Genomic DNA, 21,394 nt, shown 5'->3' on the forward strand with positions numbered 1-21,394 from the left:
TAGTTCCCCAACCAGGGATCAAACCCAAGTTCCCTACATGGCAAGGCAGATTTTTTTTTTTTTTGCCACTGTGTCTTTTCTTTTTTCTTTTTTTTTAAATTTTTGAACTTTTTATTTGGTATTGGGGTATAGCTGATTAACAGTGTTATGATAGTTTCAAGTGAACAGCAGAGGGGCTCAACCATGCATAAACATGTATCTATTCTCCCCCAAATTCCCCTCCCATCCAGTCTGCCACATAACATTGAGCAGAGTTCCAGTAGGTCCTTGTTGGTTATCCATTTTAAATACAGCATCCCAAACTCCCTAACTATCCCTTCCCTTCCCCTTGGCAACCATAAGTGTATTTACTGATCACATTAAAATGAAAGCATTTTAAATATGTATTTTAAATAAAATATAAAATTAAAGTTTTAGTTAATTAAATAAAACTTTAATTAAAGTTTTAATTAAAGTTAGTAAAATTAACTTCACTTTTTTTTTTTTAACTTTCTTTAATGTGGGTCCTAGAGCATCTAAGATGACCTGTGTGGCTTGCATTTGTTTATGTGGGACGACACTGTTCTGGAATAAGCTATTCTAGTGTGTTGATGACCTGAAGAAGCCAGCCCTGGGACTGGCCTGGAAAAAGCCCTGAGAGGCTGGAACTGGGGGCCCTACAACTGTGAAGCAGTAGTCAAGCTGTGAACTCGAGTTCTTATGCCATTTCACATTTGTTCTTGGGTCATGAAAAGCAGAAGTAGGAACTGGAGTGCACGTGTACCCACACAAAACCCAGAGCTCATCCCAGCTGTGTCTGGGGCTCGTGTTGGACATACAGTCTTGCTCTTTCAGCTCCATCCACAAACGTCCCTCCTTTGGCCTGTAGCTTCTAGATTCTATAACTCAGGATGGGCCAGGGCCATGAAATAGACTATAGGAGACAACCCCACCCCCTCTTTTAACAGCTTTATTGTGATATAATTCACATACCATACTATTCACCTAATCAAGTGTATAATTCAGTTTTTTTTATTCACAGTTGTACAACCATCACCACAGTCTAAGTTTAAATATTTTCATGTTCCATAAAAGAATCCTCCTACCCATTAGCAATGATTCCTGTCCTTTCCCCCCACTCCTGCCTCTCCTCACCTTGCTCAACCCCATGCAACCACTAATCTACTCTGTCTATAGATCTGCCTGTTCTAGACATGTTACATGTGTAGAATTGTATAATCACATTTGTGATTGGCTTAGTTTCAATTAGCAAGATGTTTTTAAAGTTCATCCATGTTGTGGCATATATTAGTACTTTGTCTTTTTTTTTTAATATCCCATTGTAAATTCCATCATATGGATGTGTCACATTTTATTTATCCATTCATGAGTTAATGAACATTGGCATTTTTCCTACCTTTTGACTGTTATGAATAATGCTACTATGAACATTCATGTATAATTTTTTACTTGGGCATATATTTTTAGTTTTTTTGGATGCTTAGCTTGAGGTACAATTTTGGGATCATATTGTATCTCTATATTTAACCTTTTGAGAAACTGCCAAACTGTTTTCCAAAAGCAGTTGTCTTGTTTTATATTTCAACCAGCAGTGTATTTCTCTACATCATCACCAACAGTTCTTGCTGTTTTGTTTTTTTTATTATATGTGGTATCTCATTATGGTTTTGATTTACATTTCCCTGATGACTAATGATGTTGAGCATCTTTTCATATGCTTATTACCATTTGTGTTTTTCTTTGAAGAAATGTCTATTCAAATCATTTGCTCATTCTTGGGAATTCCCCTGTGGTCCAGTGGTTAAGACTGTGTGCTTCCAATGCTGGGGGCACAGGTTCAGTCCTTGGTCAGGGAACTAAGATTTCCACATGCCACGGTCAAAAAAAGATTGCCCAGTCTTAAATAGGGTTATGTAATAAATTACAGTTTTTTTGTATATTCTAGACACTAGACCTTTCTTAGATAAATGATTTGCAGATTTTTCTCCCATTCTGTGCATTATCTTTTCACTTCCTTAATGGTATCATTTGAAGCATAAAAGTTTTGAATTTTGATGTAGTCTCTTTTTTGTTGCTTGTACTTTTGGTTTCATCTCTAAGTACTCCTTTTCTAATCCAAGGTCATGGAAAGTTACGCCCATGTGTTCTAAATGTTATAGTTTCATCTCTTACATTTAAATCTATGATCCACTTAGAGTTAATTTTTGTATTTGGTAAAAGAATGGCACCTGACTTCATTTTTTTACATGTGCTTATACAGTTATACGAGCACCATTTGTTGAAAAGACTTTTTTTTTTTTTTTAACATTTTTATTTATTTATTGGCTGTGCTGGATCTTCACTGTGGCTCAAGGGCTTCTCTAGTTGTAGCACATGAGCATGGTTGCCCAGCGGCATGTGGGATCATAGTTCCCCAACCAGGGCTCAAACGCACATCCCCTGCATTAGGAGGCAGATTCTTTACCACTGGACCACCAGGGAAGTCCCTGGAAAGACTACTATTTGCCTGTTGAATTGCCCCAGTTTCCCCTTTAAACATTTTTTTGAGGAATGATGTATCTAAAGCACCCAGATCCTCAGTGTACACCTCAGTGGATGCTTATATATCACACACACTCTGTAACCAACATCCAGGTTGAGATATAGAACATTTCCAGCCACCAGAAGTTTGGCTTCTGCCCTCTTCCACTCACTGCCCCCCCACTCCAAAGGAAACCACAGTTCTGACTTGTAGCCCATAAAGTCTTGCCTGTTGTTGAACTTTATATAGATAAAGTCACATAGTATATATTCCTTTAGTTCTTTCACTGAATGTTATATATGTGAGATTCATCTATAGCCTGAGGTTCTTTTCCATTGTTTTGTAGTATGCCACCATAAGAATACAGATTCTTTACCACCAGCGCCACCTAGGAAGCCCATAGAATATATCACAACGTCCCGTATGTTCACTTCCCGTAATGTATTCACAGAAGTTTGAGTTGTTTTCAGGTTTGGGCTATTATGAAGAAAGGAGATATGAGCATTCCTATGCTTGCCTTTCAGTGAATCCATGTATTTGTTTCTGCTGCTGCTGCTAAGTCACTTCGGTCATGTCCGACTCTGTGTGACCCCATAGACGGCAGCCCACCAGACTCCCCCATCCCTGGGATTCTCCAGGCAAGAACACTGGAGTGGGTTGCCATTTCCTCCTCCAGTGCATCAAAGTGGAAAGTGAAAGTGAAGTCGCTCAGTCATGCCTGACTCTTAGTGACCCCACGGACTGAAGCCTACCAGGCTCCTCCGTGCATGGGATTTTCCAGGCAAGAGCACTGGAGTGGGGTGCCACTGCCTTCTCCATTTGTTTCTGGGTGTGCATCTAAGAATGGAATTGCTAGGTCACTGGGTAGGCGTGTGTTGAGCTCTAGACAGGGAAGCCTGTGTGCTGCAGTCCATGGGGTCGCAAAGAGTCGGACGTGACTGAGTGACTGAACTGAACTGGACTGAACTAAGATACTGCCAAGCAGTTTCCAGAAGGCTTGTACTAACTTATACTCACATTAGCAACGTGAGCATTTTCATTGTCCTTCATCATAGTCAGTGGTGTTGTCAACCTTCTACATTCTGGCTACTCTGGTAGGTATATAGTGGGGTCTCACCGTGGTTTTAATTTGCAGTTCCCTGATGACTAATGACACTGATAGCTTTTCATTTGCTTTTTGGAAGCATTCTTTAAAGTCATTGTCCCATTCTTGAATTGAATTGTGTGTTTTCCTTATTGATTTGTAGCAGTTCTTTATATACTATGGATGTGTCTTTTATTGGAGAAAAAAATACATATATATATAGCAAATAAGTTCATATAATCTATGGTTGGCCTTTGAGTTCAGTTCAGTCACTCAGTCGTGTCTGACTCTTTGCAACCTCTCAATGGTATCTTTTTAGTATTATTTATTTAGCTATGCTGGGCTTTGATTGTGGCATGTGGAGTCTTTTCCTTTTTTTTAAATATAGTTTCAGTATGTGGGGTCTGGTTCCCTGACCAGGATCAGACCTGATCCAGGGACCCCCTGCATTGGGAGTGTGGAGTCTCAGCCACTGGACCACCAGGAGAGTCCTATCAGTCTTTCTGTTTTTCAATCAATGTGTTTCGTGTCTATTTTTAAAATCTCTTTCTACCCCAAGGCTGTGAAGCCGGTGGAAATCCCTGTATTTTCTTCTAGAAGCTTTCATTTTAACTTTTACAATTAGGTATATGATCCACCTGAGCTTATTTAGATCTGGTATGAGGTAGGTGTTTTCCACATGGATGTCAGGTTGACCTCGCGCCATTTATTGAATACGACTATAAATCATGGAGCCGTGTATGTGTGGATCAGACTCTCCGTTTTTGCTATCCCAAAGGTGACTTCAAGCCCAGAATGTCACAAGGCCCTGAGGTCTGTGACTATGAAACCAGCAGCACACGCTGAGGTTGAAGATTAAGGCTCTGTGGCTCCCACTAAAGGAGAGGGATGTGCCCTGGGGTCGGTGGCTGTGGGCTCCAATAGGGTTCCCCAGAGTGGCCTTGACCGGGGTGCGTTCACTCCTGTCCAGGGCTGGCTTCTGCTTTGCAGGCTCAGACATCCTATCTTGCCAGGGTCCCAAAGCTGGTGGACGGGACAGCTTGCTTTGTCAACAAAAATCTTCCTCTGCTCACCAAGTTTTGACACCTCCCTCGACCCCACCACAGCCTCCATGCAGCTGCTTACAAACCTAGCACCTTCCAGCCCCGGCTTTTGCATTTTTTTGAATAAGGTTACTCATTTATTTATTTTCCACTGTACAGGTCTTCGTTGCTGTACACAGACTTTCTCAAGTTGCAGTGAGCGGGGGCTGCTCTTTGTTGCGGTGCGCGGGCTTCTCATGGTGGTGGCTTCTCTTGTGGAGCACAGGCCCTAGCCTGTCAGGCTTCAGTAGTTGTGGTTTGCAGGCTTAGTTGCCCTGTGGCATGTGGGATCTTAGTTCCTGGACCAGAGATCGAACCTGTGTCCCATGCATTGGTAGGTGGATTCTTAACCAGTGGCCCACCAGGGAAGTCCCCCCAGCTTTTACATTTGCTGTTCCCTCTGCTTGAACTGTTTCCCATCTCGCTGCTTTTCCTGTGTCCTTTCAACCTTCCCTTACCACCCTTTTTCAAAAACACTCTCGCCAGTGACTCTCTTTCCCTCTCACCTGCTTCACTTTATGACACTCCTCACTTGGTTAGATTCTGTTATATCTTTGTCTACTTGTTTATTGCCTTATTTCTGTCTAGAATATTATCTGCATGATACAAAAGACCATGCCTGGTCCCTTAGCTCTGAGCGCTGTACCTGAGAGAGAGTAGGTATCAGTGAATAGTTGTTAAGTTCTCCAAAGACTCTCAAGATGCCAGCTTGTAAGTTTACATGGAGGAATGCTCCATTGGGTGCATGGGACAGGCAGGTCAGTTCAACCAGGTCACCCGCTGCCTCCTGGCCAGCCTCAGGGGAGTCTGGTTGCTGGAGGGTTGCTTGGGGAACAGGTCATCAGAGCACCAGATGCCGAGTCCCGTGTAAGGTGCTGGTCCCTCCCAGGGCCTGTCCCCAGGGGCAGCTGTGTGCCCATCCATCCCCCTCGCTCAGGAGACAGCCCCTGTGCTACCCCAGGATTCGACTCTTTCTATGCTGCTCACACTTAGTCATTGCTGCTTATCCCAGAGCCATTCAGCCTTTCTTTAAAACTTTGTTTTTAATTAGTTTTATTCAGAGCCCCAGCTATGGGCCCAGCGCTATGCTTGGTAGAGTGATGGAGCAGGACAGAGGCCCCGCTCTCTGGAGACAGACACTGGGTTAGACAAAGGCCTTCTGCATCATACTTACACCTGTGTTAAGTGCTGGGAAGGACTGGAGTGACTCTGCGTATGTGGCATCTGGAACGTTGTGAGTTGGTTTCTCAGTTTGACTCCCAGAGGACAGTCTGACTTCTAAGACTTGGCTCTAATCACTCCCTTCAGGGACCACTGACCTCTGGAATGTGGTCCCCTCCGCCAAGTCAGGCTACAGGCAGTCCTTTCACCTGACATGATGAGGACAGACTGAACAAAAGGGATGTTTTGAAAGTGGTCTAGAGACCTGCATCTCACTCCTCTGCCAGACCCCTCTCAGGGATTCAGCTGTTGTGCGTAGCATCCTGGTACCTGCAGTAACTCCACGTGGCATTCTTCCGTCTTGGGTGCTGGTGGTAGGTGCTGCTCTGGCTTAGATCCTGGGTCAATGGTGATCTCCCCCCACAGGGAGCGGGCCAGATAGGGGCCCTGAGTGAGCAGGAGGCAGGAAGGTGGTGGGGGGAGGGGGGACAGTGGTGTGCTTCCCCCCTCCCAGTAATAACTCAGGATCCTGGAGTGGGGCACAGTTATAGAGCTCAGTCCAGGCCCATGTGCAGAAGCTCCAAGGACCCAGTGTTCCCACTGTTTTTCTCTATTACTTAAGAGAACAAAAGGTTTTCCCTAGAGTCTTATTTCCTGGTGGACAGCCTGTGGTCACTGAGCCATGTGTGGACACTTTCCAGCAGTCTCCCTCTTCTCCATGGAGAGAGAGGCCCTCACTAGTGAGCATGTTGTTATTCAGTTGGTAAGTCATGGACTGCAGCATGCTGGGCTCCTCTGTCCTCCACCATCTCTGGGAATTTGCTCAGATTCAATTCCATTGCGTCGGTGATGCTATCTAACCACCTCATCCTCTGCTGCCCCCTTCTCCTTTTGCCTTTACTCTTGCCCAGCATCAGGATCTTTCCCAATGAGTTAGCTTTTCGCATCAGGTGGTCAAAGTACTGGAGCTTCAGTTTCAGCAGTAGCCCTTCCAATGAATGTTCAGGGCTGAATTCCTTTAGGATTGACTGGTTTGACTTCCTTGCAGTCCAAGGGACTCTCAAGAATCTTCTCCAGCACCACTATTTGAAAGTATCAGTTCTTTGGCACTCAGCCTTCTTTATGGTCCAACTCTCACATTCATACATAACTACTGGAAAAACAGTAGCTTTAACTATACAGATCTTTGTCGGCAAAGTGATGTCTGTGTTTTTTAATATGCTGTCTGGGTTTGTCATAGCTTTCCTGCCAAGGAGCAAGTGTCTTTTAATTTCATGGCTGCAGTCACTGTCCAAAGTGATTTTGGAGCCCAAGAAAATAAAATCTGTCACTGCTTCCACTTTTCCCCCTTCTATTTGCCGTGAAGTGACGGGACCCGGTGCCACGATCTTAGTTTTTTCAATGTTGAATTTTAAGCCAACTGTTTTACTCTCCTCTTTCACCCTTTTCAAGAGGCTGTTTAGTTCCTCTTCACTTTCTTCCACTAGAGTGGTATTGTCTGCATATCTAAGGTTGTTGATATTTCTCCTAGCAATCTTGATTCCAATTTGTGATTCATCCAGTCCAGTATTTCGCATGATGTACTCTGCTATAAGTTAAATAAGCAGGTTGACAATATACAGCCTTGACTCCTTTCCCAATTTTGAACCAGTCAGTTGTATATCCAGTTCTAACTGTTGCTTCTTGACCTGCGTACAAGTTTCTTGGGAGGCAGGTAAGGTGGTCTCGTACTCCAATCTCTTTAAGAATTTTCCACAGTTTGCTGTGATCCACACATTCAAAAGCTTTAGCATAGTCAGTAAAGCAGAAGTAGATGTTTCTCGATCCAATAAATGTTGGCAGCGTGTGAAATAAGCGCAATTATATGGTACAGCAGCATACAGCATCACAAAATCCACATCTGTCTCCTTCCTTGTTTCCTCACCCCACCTTTGTTATTTTACATTGAAAACATTTGGATAGTCAAGATTTATTCCCTCATCTTTTGGGGGTTTTGGGGGGACCATGCTATGCCTGTGACTTGTGGGATCTTAATTCCTCAACCAGGGACTGAACCCTGGGCCCTCAGCAGTGAAAAGCACCAAGTCCCAACCACTGGACCACCTGGGAATTCCCACCCTATCTTTTTAAAAAAATATATATACATACATACAAAAAAATAAAATAAAAAAATATATATATATACATACATATATATATATATCTTTTAAATATATATATATATATATATATATATTTTTTTTTTTTTTTTTTTACTGTGTTGGGTCTTAGTTGCTCCATTGGGTCTTAGTTTCAGCATGTAGGATCTTTAGTTGTGACATGTGGTTCCCTGACCGAGGATCGAACCCAGGTCCCCTGCTTAGGGGGTGCACAGTCTTAGCCACTGGACCACTAGGGAAGTACCCCCCTCATCTTTTATAACTCTGTGCCAGGCACAAAGAATGGCCATTCCAAACAGCTTTGTAGGTGCTAGGATGGAGGTAAGCGTAAAATGCCATAGGAGCCCAGAAGGGATCTCAAACCTACCTGGGGGTGGGTTGGAGGGGGTATAGACTGAGGATGAGTAAGGACAGCTTTCCAGGAGGAGGTGATGCATGACCTCTGAGCTGAGTCTTAAGAAAGAGTGGTCTCTCCCATAAGGGTTTCCCAGGTTGTATGCACCAGGCTCCAGGAATTTCCCTGGATGGCCGTGGGATTGCTCCTGCAGCCCATTTTCCTTGGGGAGTTCCCCTGGGTCTTGATGACTTAGACAGGCTTTGTTCAGAATCCTGAGTTGTGAGTGGTCCCTGGCAGTCACCCTGATTGACACATTGTCCTGTCACTGGCAGAAGGAAGCACCTGCTGGTTCTGAGGGTTTGGAAGAAGCTATGGAAGCCAAGCTCTGTGAGCCTCCCTGCCACCAAGCTCCTGACTCCGAACTAACCAGTCTTGGCTTAAGGAACTTGAGAGCCTCTGAATGGATTAAGCTGTTCAAACCAATCCTTCTGACGTCCTGGGCAGCTCCAGTCCTGCTCCCCTTCCCTGTCTGTGGGAGTGGGGAGGGCAGTCTTAATTTAGGGTTTGGAAATAGCAACATCAGGGTGAGGTTTCTGGCACTTAACTTGACAGCTGGGCTGGTCGCAGCCCTTGGGTGACTCATTTCCTTTGTGTAGGCAGCCACCGAGGGCATCCAGCCAGCTTCCTTGCCTCTGCTCTCCCATGATGCTTAGGCACAAAAAGACAGGGAGCACTTGAAATAGTGAAGAAAAAGAGCCAGAATTCATTCCCACAAGCCTCCTGACCCCCACCGCACTTCCCTCAGCCCAGGAAGCGACATCAGATTCAGGGAGATAGCAGCAGAAGGGAAGGGGCATGGCCTGGCTGCCTGGAGCCTTGGGGACCTGCTCAGAAATGGGAAGCAGAGGCAGAGGAGCTAGTGATATCTCTGGGTCTTGCCTGCCCATGCCTCCTGCATCTCAAACCCTACAAGCAGCACTGAAAAATTCAACATCCCTTTAACAAATGGTGCTGGGACAGCTGGATATCCATGTGCATAAAGGTGGATCCTTTCCTCACACCATATACAAAAATTAACTCAAAATCGATCATAGATCTAGGCATAAAAGCTAAAACTGTAAACCTCTTTGCAGAAAACATAGGAGTAAATCTTTGTAACCTTGGCTTAGGCAATGATTTCTTTTTTTCTTTTTTTCAATGTTTATGTATATATTTATTAGGCTGCATTGAGTCCTAGCCACAGCACGTGGAATCCTTTCATTGCCGCACGCAGGCTGTTCATTGTAGCACGGGGGCTCTCTAGTTGTGGCATGCTGCCTTAGTTGCCCCATGGCACATGGGATCTTAGTCCCCTGACCAAGGATTGAACCTGCATCACCTGCATTGGAAGGTGGATTCTTAACCACTGGACCACCAGGGAATGCCCAGGCAGTGGGTTCTTAAGTGTGATACCAAAAGCATAGAGACAAAAGAAAAAACAGATAAATTGTACTTCATCAAAATTTTAAAATTTTCTGCCTTAAAGAAAGAAAGTGCAAAGTGAAAGTGAAGTCACTCAGTCATGTCCGACTCTTTTCAACCCAGTGGACTATAGCCTACCAGGCTCCTCCGTCCATGGGATTCTCCAGGCAAGAATACTGGAGTGGATTGCTATCCTCTTCTCCAGGGTATCTTCCTGACCCAGGGATCGAACCCAGGTCTCCCGCATCGCAGGCAGATGCTTTAATCTCTGAGTCACCAGGGAAACCTTAAAGGGTACTATCAAAAAAGTTAAAAGGTAACGCACAGAACTGGAGAAATGATTTGCAGATCATGTATCTGATATGGGCCTAGTATCCCGAACTTATAAAGAAACCTTGCAACTTGTATTTGCTTCTTGGGCTTCTGTAACCGGAGAAGGCAATGGCACCCCACTCCAGTACTCTTGCCTGGAAAATCCCATGGACGGAGGAGCCTGGGAGCTTGCAGTCCATGGGGTCACTAAGAGTGACACAATTGAGCGACTTCACTTTCACTTTTCACTTTCATACACTGGAGAAGGAAATGGCAACCCACTCCAGTGTTCTTGCCTGGAGAATCCCAGGGATGGAGGAGCCTGGTGGGCTGCCGTCTATGGGGTCGCACAGAGTCGGACACGACTGAAGCGACTTAGCAGCAGCAGCAGCAGCTACTGTAACAAAGGACTGTAAACTGGATGGCTTGCAACCACAGAAATGTGTTATAGTGAGTGAAGTCACTCAGTCATGTCCGACTCTTTGAGACCCCATGGACTGTAGCCTACTGGGTTCCTCCGTCCATGGGATTTTCCAGGCAAGAGTACTGGAGTGGGTTGCCACTTCCTTCGCCAGGAGATCTTCCCGACCCAGGGATTGAACCCAGGTCTCCTGCATTGTAGGCAGACGCTTTACCATCTGAGCCACCGGGGAAGTCCACAGGGATATGTTCTAAGATCCCCAGTGGATGCCTGAAGCTGTGGATAGTACCAAGCCCTATATATACTATACTTTTTCCCATACATACATACCAGTGATAAAGTTTAATTAATAAATTAGGCACAGTAAGGGACGTCCCTAGTGGTCCAGTGCTTAGGATTTCACCTTCCAATGCAGGGGGTGCAGGTTCAATCCCTGGTTGGGAGGCTAAGGTCCCACATGCCTGGTGACCAAAAAAATCAAAAGTTATGTGAATGTGATCTCTCAGCTCCCCCAATATCTTACTGTACCAATGTAATGCCTTTTCCATCTTAACTTTAAGCACTTATTCACGTGCTGTGGGTATAACTTCTGTAGTTTGAGGTGCAGCAACAAAGCTGGCACAAATTTGTTTTTCCTTCTTCATAATCTCACAGATAGAAGACTCTTTCTTACCGTCGATCTTAACAACCTTTGAATATCATTTCTTTCTTTCCTTATTTAGTCGAGAACTTTTACTGTGTTAAAGAAAGCACTTTACGACTTCTCTGGCAGATCCGAATTGCCAGCACCACTCGTCTTATGCTTTGGGGCCGTTATTAAGTAGATCAGGGTTCCATGAACACAAGCACCGTGATACCACAACGGGCGATCTGGTAACCAAGAGGGCTACTAACAAAGTGACTAATGGTGGGAAAAAGACGTGATTCACGTCCCAGGCAGGATGGAGAAGGACGATGAGAGATTTCATCGCACTACCCAGAATGGTCACAGTGCAAAACTTGTGAATTGTTTATTTCTGGAATTTTCCATTTAATGTTTTTGTGGAAAATATAGTTGGCTGCGGGTAACTGAAACCATAGATAAGGGGGAACTGGTGTATCTGATGGTTCTGGAGGTCAGAAGTTCACAGTCCAGATGCTGGCAGGGTTGGTTCCTTCTGGAGATTCTGAGGAAGAATCTGTTCCACACCTTTCTCTCATTTTGGAGTGTCACCAGCAGCCTTGGGCATTCCCTGGCTCGTAGACGCATCACTGCAGGCCCTGCCTCTCATCACATGGAGTTCTCCCTCTGTCTCTCTGGCCTCACTTGGTGTCCTCTGAGTGTTCTCTTTTCTCCTCTTATAAGTAGATCGGTCACATTGGATGGAGGGCCCACCACACCCCAGTATGACCTCATCTTAACACATTTGCAACAACTCTGCTTTCAAATAAGGTCACAGTCTAAGGTACTTGGGGATAGGATTCCAGCATATCGTTTGCAGGGTTGTGGGGGGGACACACACATTTCAACCCATAACGTGACAAAAGAACAAATAAACCAATTTGAAAATTGGCAAAGGATTTGAATAGACCTTTCTCCAAAGAAAATATACAAATAACCAATAAGCATATGAAAACATGCCCAGTGTTTTTAGACATCAGAGAAATGCAAATCAAAACTGTAAGTTTGCACTTCATATTCTAGCCATACATTCATCTGACTATAATCAAAAGTACAGATAATAATGATGGAGAAGATGTGGAAAAGTTGGAACCCTCATACATTGCTGGTGGGAAGGTAAAATGGTACAGCCACTTAGGAAAACAGTTTGGAAATTCCTCAAATGTTAGACATAGTTATCATCAGTTGAGTTCAGTTGCTTAGTTGTGTCCTACTCTGTGACCTCACGGACTGCAGCATGCCCGACTTCCCTGTCTATCACCAACTCCCAGAACTTGCTCAAACTCATTTCCATTGAGTCTGTGATGCGATCCAACCATCCCATCCTCTGTCGTCCCCTTCTCCTCCCACCGTCAATCTTTCCTAACATCAGGGTCTTTTCTAATGAGTCAGTTCTTCGCATCAGGTGGCCAAAGTATTGGAGCTTCAGCTTCAGCATCAATTCTTCCAATGAATATTCAGGATTGATTTCCTTTAGGATTGACTGGTTGGATCTCCTTGCAGTCCAAGCGACTCTCAAGAGTCTCCTCCAACACCACAGTTCAAAAGCATTAATTCTTTGGCACTCAGCTTTCTTGCTTTCTTTATGGTCCAACTCTCACATCCATACATGGCTACTGGAAAAACCATAGCTTTGACTAGATGGACCTTTGCTGGCAAAGTAATATCTCTGTTTTTTAATATGCTGTCTAGGTTGGTCATAGCTTTTCTTTCAAGGAGCAAGCGTCTTTTTATTTCATGGCTGCAGTCATTATCTGCAGTGATTTTGGAGCCCCCAAAAATAAAGTCAGCCACTGTGTCCATTGTTTCCCCATCTATTTGCCAGAAAGTGATGGGACCAGATGCCATGATCTTTGTTTTTTGAATGTTGAGTTTTAATTCAGCTTTTTCACTCTCTTTCACTTTCAAAAAGAGGCTCTTTAGTTCCTCTTAATTTCTGCCATAAGGATGGTATCATCTGCATATCTGAGGTTATTGATATTTCTCCCAGCAGTCTTGATTCCAGTTTGTGCTTCACCCAGCCAAGCGTTTCTCATGATGTACTCTGCATATAAGTTAAATAAGCAGGGTGACAATATGTAGCCTTGACGTAATCCTTTCCCGATTTGGAATCAGTCTGTTGTTCCATGTCTGGTTCTAACTGTTGCTTCTTGACCTACATACAGGTTTCTCAGGAGGCAGGTAAGATGGTCTGGTATTCCCGTCTCTTGAAGAACTTTTCACAATTTGTTGTGATCCACACAGTCAAAGGCTTTAGCATAGTCAATGAAGCAGAAGTAGATGTTTTTCTGGAATTCTTTTGCTTTTTCTATGATCCAACAAATGTTGGCAGTTTGATCTCTGACTCCTCTGCCTTTTCTAAATCCAGCTTGAACACCTGGAAGTTCTCAGTTGAGGTACTGTTGGAGCCTGGCTTGGAGAATTTTGAGCATTACTTTGCTAGTGTGTGAGATGAGTGCAATGAGTGTAGTACTTTGAACATTCTTGGCATTGCCTTTCTTTGAGATTGGAACGAAAACTGACCTTCTCCAGTCCTGTGGCCACTGCTGAGTTTTCCAAATTTGCTGGCATATTGAGTGCAGCACTTTCACAGCATCATCTTTTATGATTTGAAATAACTCAGCTGGAATTCCATCACCTCTATTAGCTTTGTTTGTAGTGATGCTTCCTAAGGCCCACTTGACTTTGCATTCTAGGATGTCTGGCTCTAGGTGTGTGATCACACCATCATGGCTATCTGGGTCATTAAGATTTTTTTTGTTATCTTATTATCCATCAGTTCCATTCCTATGTGCGTACCAAGAGAAGAGAAAGCATGTGTCCACAGAAAAACTTGTACATCAAAGTTCTCTGCAGCATTATTCATAATTGCCAAAAAGTAGAAAACTACTCATATGTCCATCTTCTGAGAAGTGGATATATAAAACATGATAAATCCATAATTGGAATATTACTTGGTAATAAAAAGGAATGAAGTAATGATACATGCCAGGACATGGATAAACCTTGAAAACATTAAGCTAAGGGAAAGAAACCAGTTTCAAAAGACCACATGTTGTAAAATTTCATTTATACATATTCAAAATGGGCAAACCTAAGGAAGCAGAGGGGGTTTCCCAGGTGGCACAGGGGTAAAGAATCTGTCTGCAATGCAGAGACACAAGAAAGGTGAGTTTGATCCCTGGCTTAGGAAGATCCCCTGGAGGAGGAAATGGCAAGTCACTCCAGTATTCTTGCCTGGAGAATCCCATGGACAGAGGAGCCTGGCAGGCTACAGTCCATGGGGTCACAAAGAGTTGGACACAACTGAGCCCTCACACATGGAAACAGAAAGTAGATTATTGATTGCCTAGAACTGGAGTGGTTGAGGGGAAACGGGGAGTGGCTGCTGATGGGGTTTCCTTATGGAACAATGAAAATGTTCTAAACATAGATTGTGGTGATGGTTGCACAACTCCATGAATATGCTAAAACTACACTTTTTTTTTTTTGGTCACATCATGCTAGATCTTAGTTCCCCAATCAGGGATGGAATCCACTCCCCCTGTAGTGGAAGGGCGGGAGTTGTAACCACTGGACTACCAGGGAAGTCCCAAATTATATACTTTAAATGGTGTAATTTTATGATGTGAATCGTGTCTCAATAAACGTGTTTTTAAAAACAAACAAACCTGCCTTTCCTTCTTTCCTAATAGAAAAGCAAGAGCTGGATCTCAGAAGATGACTTCTACCGGCCTCCCCGGGAACAGCCCACAGACAGTCCTTCTGATGCCGCCACAGCTTCTCCCAGGGAGATTCCCGAGTCAGGGCCTGGCCTCCTGGTGCAAGAACCAAGACGAAGCTGCTCCATGGAGGCCTTAGACAAAGCTTGCGCGCCTTCCCCAGGAAGCGGGAGAAGCAGGGCTGCCCCGGCGCCGCCGGAACACAGGAACTTCAGGGTGGTGCATCGCCGGCAGATGGGTAGGCAGTTCTGCGGGCTTCTGGGTCCACACTGCGCATGAGCAGTGCCTTTCGGAGAGCAGGTTGAAAGTCCTGTTTTGCGTTACCGTTTGGGCAGTATCTTCTCCCATAAAAAACCTCATCCCAAAATGTAATAAGGAGCACCCTTGCAGAGTAATTCAGGAAGGCATTTTGGGAAGAGCAGTATATTTTCTCATAAAATCTTTTTAAAAATTTTTAGTGGAATATAGTTGATTTACTATGTTGTATTAGTTTCAGATGTACCGCAAAGTGAATCAGCCACACAGATACATACATCCACTCTTAAAGTCTTAAGAAAGTAATGCTCAAAACTGCCTACAGAGTACACGAATACTGTTTCATACACAGAAATGGAAAATAACTTCCCTGAAACTCTTCTATAAATCTGAATGATTATACATAAGATTATATGTGAGATACGTAAGATAATCTTACGAGTATACAGGCCTCTGGACTCTGGAGCCCAGAACGAAAGCCCCACCTCTTGAAGGCTCAGATGTTTCCACTGCTCCTCCCTAAGGCCTTGCTCTCAGATGGTTTATTTAGCAGCTCTGGTGGGGTTTATCAAATCTACAGTTTGTTGGGTGTCCTCTGTGTGCAGTTCTCAAGGAGGCCAGCTTGGCCTCCACACCCTGTGAAATTCCATAAAGCATTAACTAACCATAACCTAATTTTTCTGTAACCCTCAGAAACAGATAAATGTGCAAGTGTGTCCCAGAGTCCGTCTGTTTCTCTTCTCATTCTCTGTTTGCAGTGACCCAGCAGAGAATGCTGGCTGGGCTTCTGGGGCCCTGGCTCAGGGAGTCTGGGCACAGCTACAGTTTCCATGCCACCTCCTCCTAGGTTTTTCTTTCAGCCCATGTGATGGTTACAACCATACCCGAGAAGGTGTGCTTTATGCCTGCATCATCAGGTATGGAAGGATAGGAAGACCCTACACAGTGGTTTGAAATCTCTAAGGCTAGTCCAAGCTGGGATAGAGAATTGTGTGTCCTTTGAACCCCCTTGTTCAGGAACGTGGCTGGCCCCCAGGGATCAGGGAGCCTTGGGTTCTGTGTGGTACACATACTCCCTGCTCAACAGATACTTATTGGGCACCTGCGATGTGCCAGGTACTATTCTAGGTGCTGGGGACACAACAGGAAATGAAGCCAGGTCCTTATCTTCATGGGAGTTGTATTCTAGCGTGAGAGACAGGAAATAAGCAGATGAACAAGTAAACATATAGTGGGGCAGGTGATCATTCCTGTGGGGAATAGTAAACTGGGGAGGTGGGCAGGGTACTATTTCATAAAGGATGGCCAGGGACTTCCCTCATGGTCCAATGGTTAGGACTCCACACTTCCACTGCTGGGGCCCATGTTCCACCCCTGTTCCGGGAGTGAAGATCCTGCAAGCTGCATAGCACAGCCAGAAAGTAAATAAATAAATAAAGGCTGGCCGAGGAAGCCCTCACAAATTAGGTGACATTTGAGGAGACTTGAAAGGTGGGGAGAGAGGCACGAGGCGATCGTTGCATTTCAACCAGGGAGACTGTGTGCAAAGGCCCTGCGACAGGAACATGCTTGATGTGTCCAGTAAGCAGCAGAGACCGTAGTGGCTGGAACAGAGGCGATGGGAAGGGGGTGGCTAGAGATGAGGTCAGAGTGATGGGGCGCCTCATGGGCCACAGTGAGGACGTTGGCTTTTGCTCTGAGAGAGATGTGATCTGATTTGGAGGACTCTCCGGGGGAGTCATCCTGGCTCATTTCTTGAGGGGCTTCAGGGGGACATGGACCAGTCAGGAGGCCACAGCCATAAGCCCGACCAGGAATGATGGTGGACCAAGCCCCTGAGGTAGTGGTGGAGGCGGTGAGAAGTGGAGGGAGGCTCTGGATATACCAAGAGGATTTGCTGATAGATTAGATGTGGGGTGTGAAAGGAAAAAAAAAATCAAGGATAGCTCCAAACTTTTTAGCCCAAGCATCTGGGAGGATGAAGTTTGCCATTTTACTAGATGAAGAACATCAGGAGAGAAGTGGGTTTGGAGTGGGAGAATCAGGAACACGTTTTTGGACGTGTCAACTTTGAGAAGCCTATTAGCCATACACAGAGCAGATGGAGATCGGAATCTAAAGCTCAAGGGCGAGGTCCAGGCTGGAGATAAAAACTGAGGAGTTGTTGGCATAAAGACCCAAGAAAAGGGAAGATAAGCTAGGAAAAGTGGGTATTAGTAGAGAAGAGAACCAGGGCCGATTCCAGGGCCTCCATAAAGAGGCCAGTGAGAGGAGGGAGCATCCGGGAGATGGGAGGGGCAGCCAGTGACGACAGAGAAGACCCCAGGAAAGGGGGGCTCTGTTGTGTGCAGTGATGCTGATGGGCCAGGCCAGTTGGGGACCAACGACTAGCCTTAGGACTTGGCAACAAGGCAGGCCTGGTAGCAAATTCTGTGGACTCGGGACAGAAGGCTGCTCAGAGGAGGTTCAAGAAAGAACAGAAGGAGGGGGGCCCAGAGACATTCCCACACCTCCTCAGGGGGGTTTCTGTAAAGGGGACAGAGACCCAGGGTGGTAATTAGAGATGCGAGTAGAGTCGAGAGATATTTTTAATGCTGGGAGAAATAACAGCGTGTTTGTGGGCTGGTGGGAATGATCCAGGAGAAAGGGAGAAGACAGTGACATGGGAGGGGCAGAGAAGATTGCTGGAGAAACATCCTTGTCCTTGAGTAGGAAGGGTGGTGGTGGGGGGACCCCTGCACAATTGCACAGATGGGAGGGGGGCCTCAGACAGAAGCACAGTCAGTTCATTCCCAGCGACGGAGCTCAGAGTGTGGGTGCAGATGCTGGAAGGGGCAAGTGTATTGTAGTAAAGCGCACACAGAGGTGATTGTTGAAGTGCTTTTATTTTCTCAGTGAAATTCAGGAACACGGTCATCAGCTGGGGTGAGGCTGGGAGGGAGGCTCTCAAAATACGTTCCCATCCAGCCGGTGGTGGCCTGTGTTCTCTGGGTGGTCACGGAGTCCACACCCATGACAGGACTCAGGTCCTGGAGATTATCCAGGGTGGCGAAGGGCCAGGCCTATCATCTAAAGCGCCTCTTTCTGCCCGCAGGGCTGTCCAACCCATTCCGGGGTCTCCTGAAGCTGGGCACGGTGGAGCGGCGGGGGGCCATGGGCATCTGGAAGGAACTCTTCTGCGAGCTGTCCCCGCTGGAGCTGCGCCTCTACCTGAGCGGCAAGGAGCGCGCCTGCGTGGAGACCTGCTCGCTGCTGCGCTGCGAGTCCGTGGGGCCGGCCCACAGCGACGGCCGCTTCGAGCTGCTCTTCTCTGGCAAGAAGCTGACCCTGCGCGCCTCGTCCCGAGATGAAGCCGAGGACTGGCTGGACCGGGTGCGCGAGGCACTGCAGAAGTGCCGGCCCCAGCAGGAGGAGGAGTGGGTGACCATCCAGTACCCGGAGCAGCCCGAGGACCCCCCAGAAGCCCCCCAGGGTAGCCACCCCGCCCCCTTGGATCTGCACACGGACGCTGAAACCCCCCAGGGCCCGCAGTTCGACTGGTCCTTCTCCCAGGTGCCTGAGCCCGACGCTATCAAAGAGTCCCTGCTCTACCTGTACACGGACCGCACGTGGATGCCCTACATCTTCTCCCTGTCCTTGGAGTCCCTCAAGTGCTTCCGCGTGAGAAACAACGAGAAGATGTTAAGTGACAGCCACGGAGTTGAGACCATCCGAGACATCCTGCCGGACACGAGCCTCGGGGGCCCAGCCTTCTTCAAAATCATCACGGCCAAGGCCATCCTGAAGCTACAGGCCGGGAATGCCGAGGAGGCCGCCCTGTGGAGGGATGTACTGCGCAAGGTCCTGGCGTCCTACCTGGAGACGGCCGAGGAGGCGGTGACTCTCGGCGGCAGCCTGGATGAAAACTGTCAGGAGGTGCTGAAGTTCGCCACACGGGAGAACGGCTTCCTGCTGCAGTACCTGGTGGCCATCCCCACAGAGAAAGGCCTCGACTCCCAGGGCTGCTTCTGCGCAGGTGCTGACTCGCTGTCCCCACCTCCAGCCTGCCCGCACTGGGGTTCCTGCTCTAGGCTCTGCACTCCTTCCTGCTCCCCACAGGTGCCCCCGTACTGCCCTGGGGATGTTGCAGCAAATTAAGCTGTTCCATGATCATATTATATTCTTCTGAAGCCAGGGCTTCAAGTATTTTTGCATGCTTTTACAAGTATACACAGATATTTAATTACAAAAATAGGCTCATACTACATGCTAGCCAATAGAACTTTCTGTGACGATGACAATGTTCTAGAATCTGTGCCATCCAGTAGTGTAGCTACAAGCCACGTGTGACTACTTAATACTTCATGTGGCTTCCTAGTGTGGAAGGAACTGAATTTTCATTTGGTTTTAATAATATGTGTGTGTGCATGCTCAGTCATGTCCGACTCTGCGATCCCATGGACTGAAACCTACCAGTCTCCTCTGTCCATGGAATTTCCCAGGCAAGAATACTGGAGTGGGTTGCCATTTCCTCCTCCAGGGGATCTTCTTGACCCAGGGGTCAAACCGACATCTCCTGGGTCCCCTACATTGGCAGGCAGATTCTTTACCACTGAGCCACCTGCAAAATCCTTTTTAATAATATGTTTAAATGGGCACCTATGGCTTGTGGCCACGACTTTAGACAGCTCAGCTCTATCTATTGTTCTACAGCTTGACTTTAATCCAGTTAGGAATATGTTGCACGTTCTTCTATATCAGTACATCTGCTCTGTCATTAGCATCATCAGATCCAGTCCTTCCATGCCAGGCACTGGGCCAGATGCTTTCTTTGGATTGTCTCATTTATTTATTTATTTATTTTCATTTATTTTTATTAGTTGGAAGCTAATTACTTTGCAATATTGTAGTGGTTTCTGCCATACATTGACATGAATCAGCCATGGATTTACATGTGTTCCCTGGATTGTCTCGTTTAATCCTCACAACGACCCCCTTGGGATTTGTCTCTATTTATAGCTGAGGAAACTGAGTCACAGGACTGGTAAGTACCTGTCTCAGGTTCACACAGCCAGTGATGGTGGATCCAGAAGAGGACTTAGTGGTCCCAGAACCTGTGCTCTTAGCCAGACGTCCACAGGGCCTCTCCACTCCCATGCTTTCAAGGCTGCGTGATATTCCCTTGCTCACATCCCATTTCTAGGTCTTCTCCCCAGTCCAGACACCCATCTCCTTCAGCCTGGGCCCTCCAGCTGAGCTGTAAGGAGGTGGCCCTGCTGCACGGGGAGATGCAGCTGTGCGCGGTCTAGGAGCCGTCCCGTCAGGGTGGAGCATGTGGGACTGGAGGGGAAAGCCTGCTTCAGGCATCTGAAGGAAGTGGTCTGCGGTTGGTCCCCCTTCCCCCCACCCCCGGAGGATGGAGAAGCTATGCAGAGCAGCGCTTCTTGCAGAAAAAAGCCGTCAAGCCCCTGTTCACCCCTCGCCCCCCTCCCCCACCTGCCAGCCCCTAACACTCACACTTTGCCCTTTAACCTACGGGCTTCAGGTTCAGAGAGGAGGCCAGACCCCCAGGGCTAGGAGGAGGGCTTCCCCACTGGGGATGTGGATGCTAGCAGGCAGCTCTCCCCACCCCTGCCACCACCATTCCCCCCACCCCCGCCAGCCCCAGCCAGCCAGACTGAAACTGGGGAGCTTGGGCCTTCTTTCTGCCCACAGAGCTCTGTGGCCGGGCCACCAGCCTCTGACATCTGGCTTGTATCTCATAGTTTACTTTCAAAACCTCATTTAAACTTTGTAATAACCCCCACAAAGTAGCAAATAGTAGCTGAATTGGAACCTTGCAAAAATTCAGTGAGGGTCAGGATGAGACAGCACATACACCAAAGAACCAGCCCTTCTAGTCTCCAGGAGGCTGAAGGGGCTCCTCCTGGCCCTGTAGGAGGCAGGGCCTGTGCTCAGGATTGCAGCCCTGCCTCTGGTGCCCTGGGCACACCCTACTTTCATCCCCTCTGCCCCCTGCTTTGGGGGGCTTCAGCAGAGGGGCTGAAGCTGGGCCCTGCACCCCATCCCGAGGTAACAGGCCCTGGCTTCAAGCTGGGATCAGACCATGTCCACCATCTCCAGGTGGCTTCCCCTCTGGCTCCCTGTGTCCAGCCCTGTGTCCCCAGCTCCTGTCCTCCTTGCCGAGATCCTGACTCCCTGCTTCCATTCCTGGGCCCCGGTGAAGGGGTGAGCCTAGC

At 46.8% G+C, this 21,394-nt stretch overlaps 1 protein-coding gene across 3 annotated transcripts in view; it reads left to right on the forward strand.

Annotated features, from left to right (window-relative positions):
* PLEKHM1 (pleckstrin homology and RUN domain containing M1) overlaps positions 1-21,394 on the forward strand; it is a 56,293-nt gene that overhangs the window by 21,693 nt on the left and 13,206 nt on the right. For all 3 annotated transcript variants that reach the window (XM_065909395.1, XM_065909397.1, XM_065909396.1), the window contains 2 exons: positions 14,895-15,159; positions 18,271-19,191. In XM_065909395.1, coding sequence (XP_065765467.1) covers positions 14,895-15,159; positions 18,271-19,191 — 1,186 coding nt within the window. The remainder of the gene's footprint in view (positions 1-14,894; positions 15,160-18,270; positions 19,192-21,394) is intronic.

The sequence above is a fragment of the Muntiacus reevesi genome, chromosome 18, assembly GCF_963930625.1.
Source record: "Muntiacus reevesi chromosome 18, mMunRee1.1, whole genome shotgun sequence".
Lineage (NCBI taxonomy): Eukaryota > Metazoa > Chordata > Mammalia > Artiodactyla > Cervidae > Muntiacus > Muntiacus reevesi.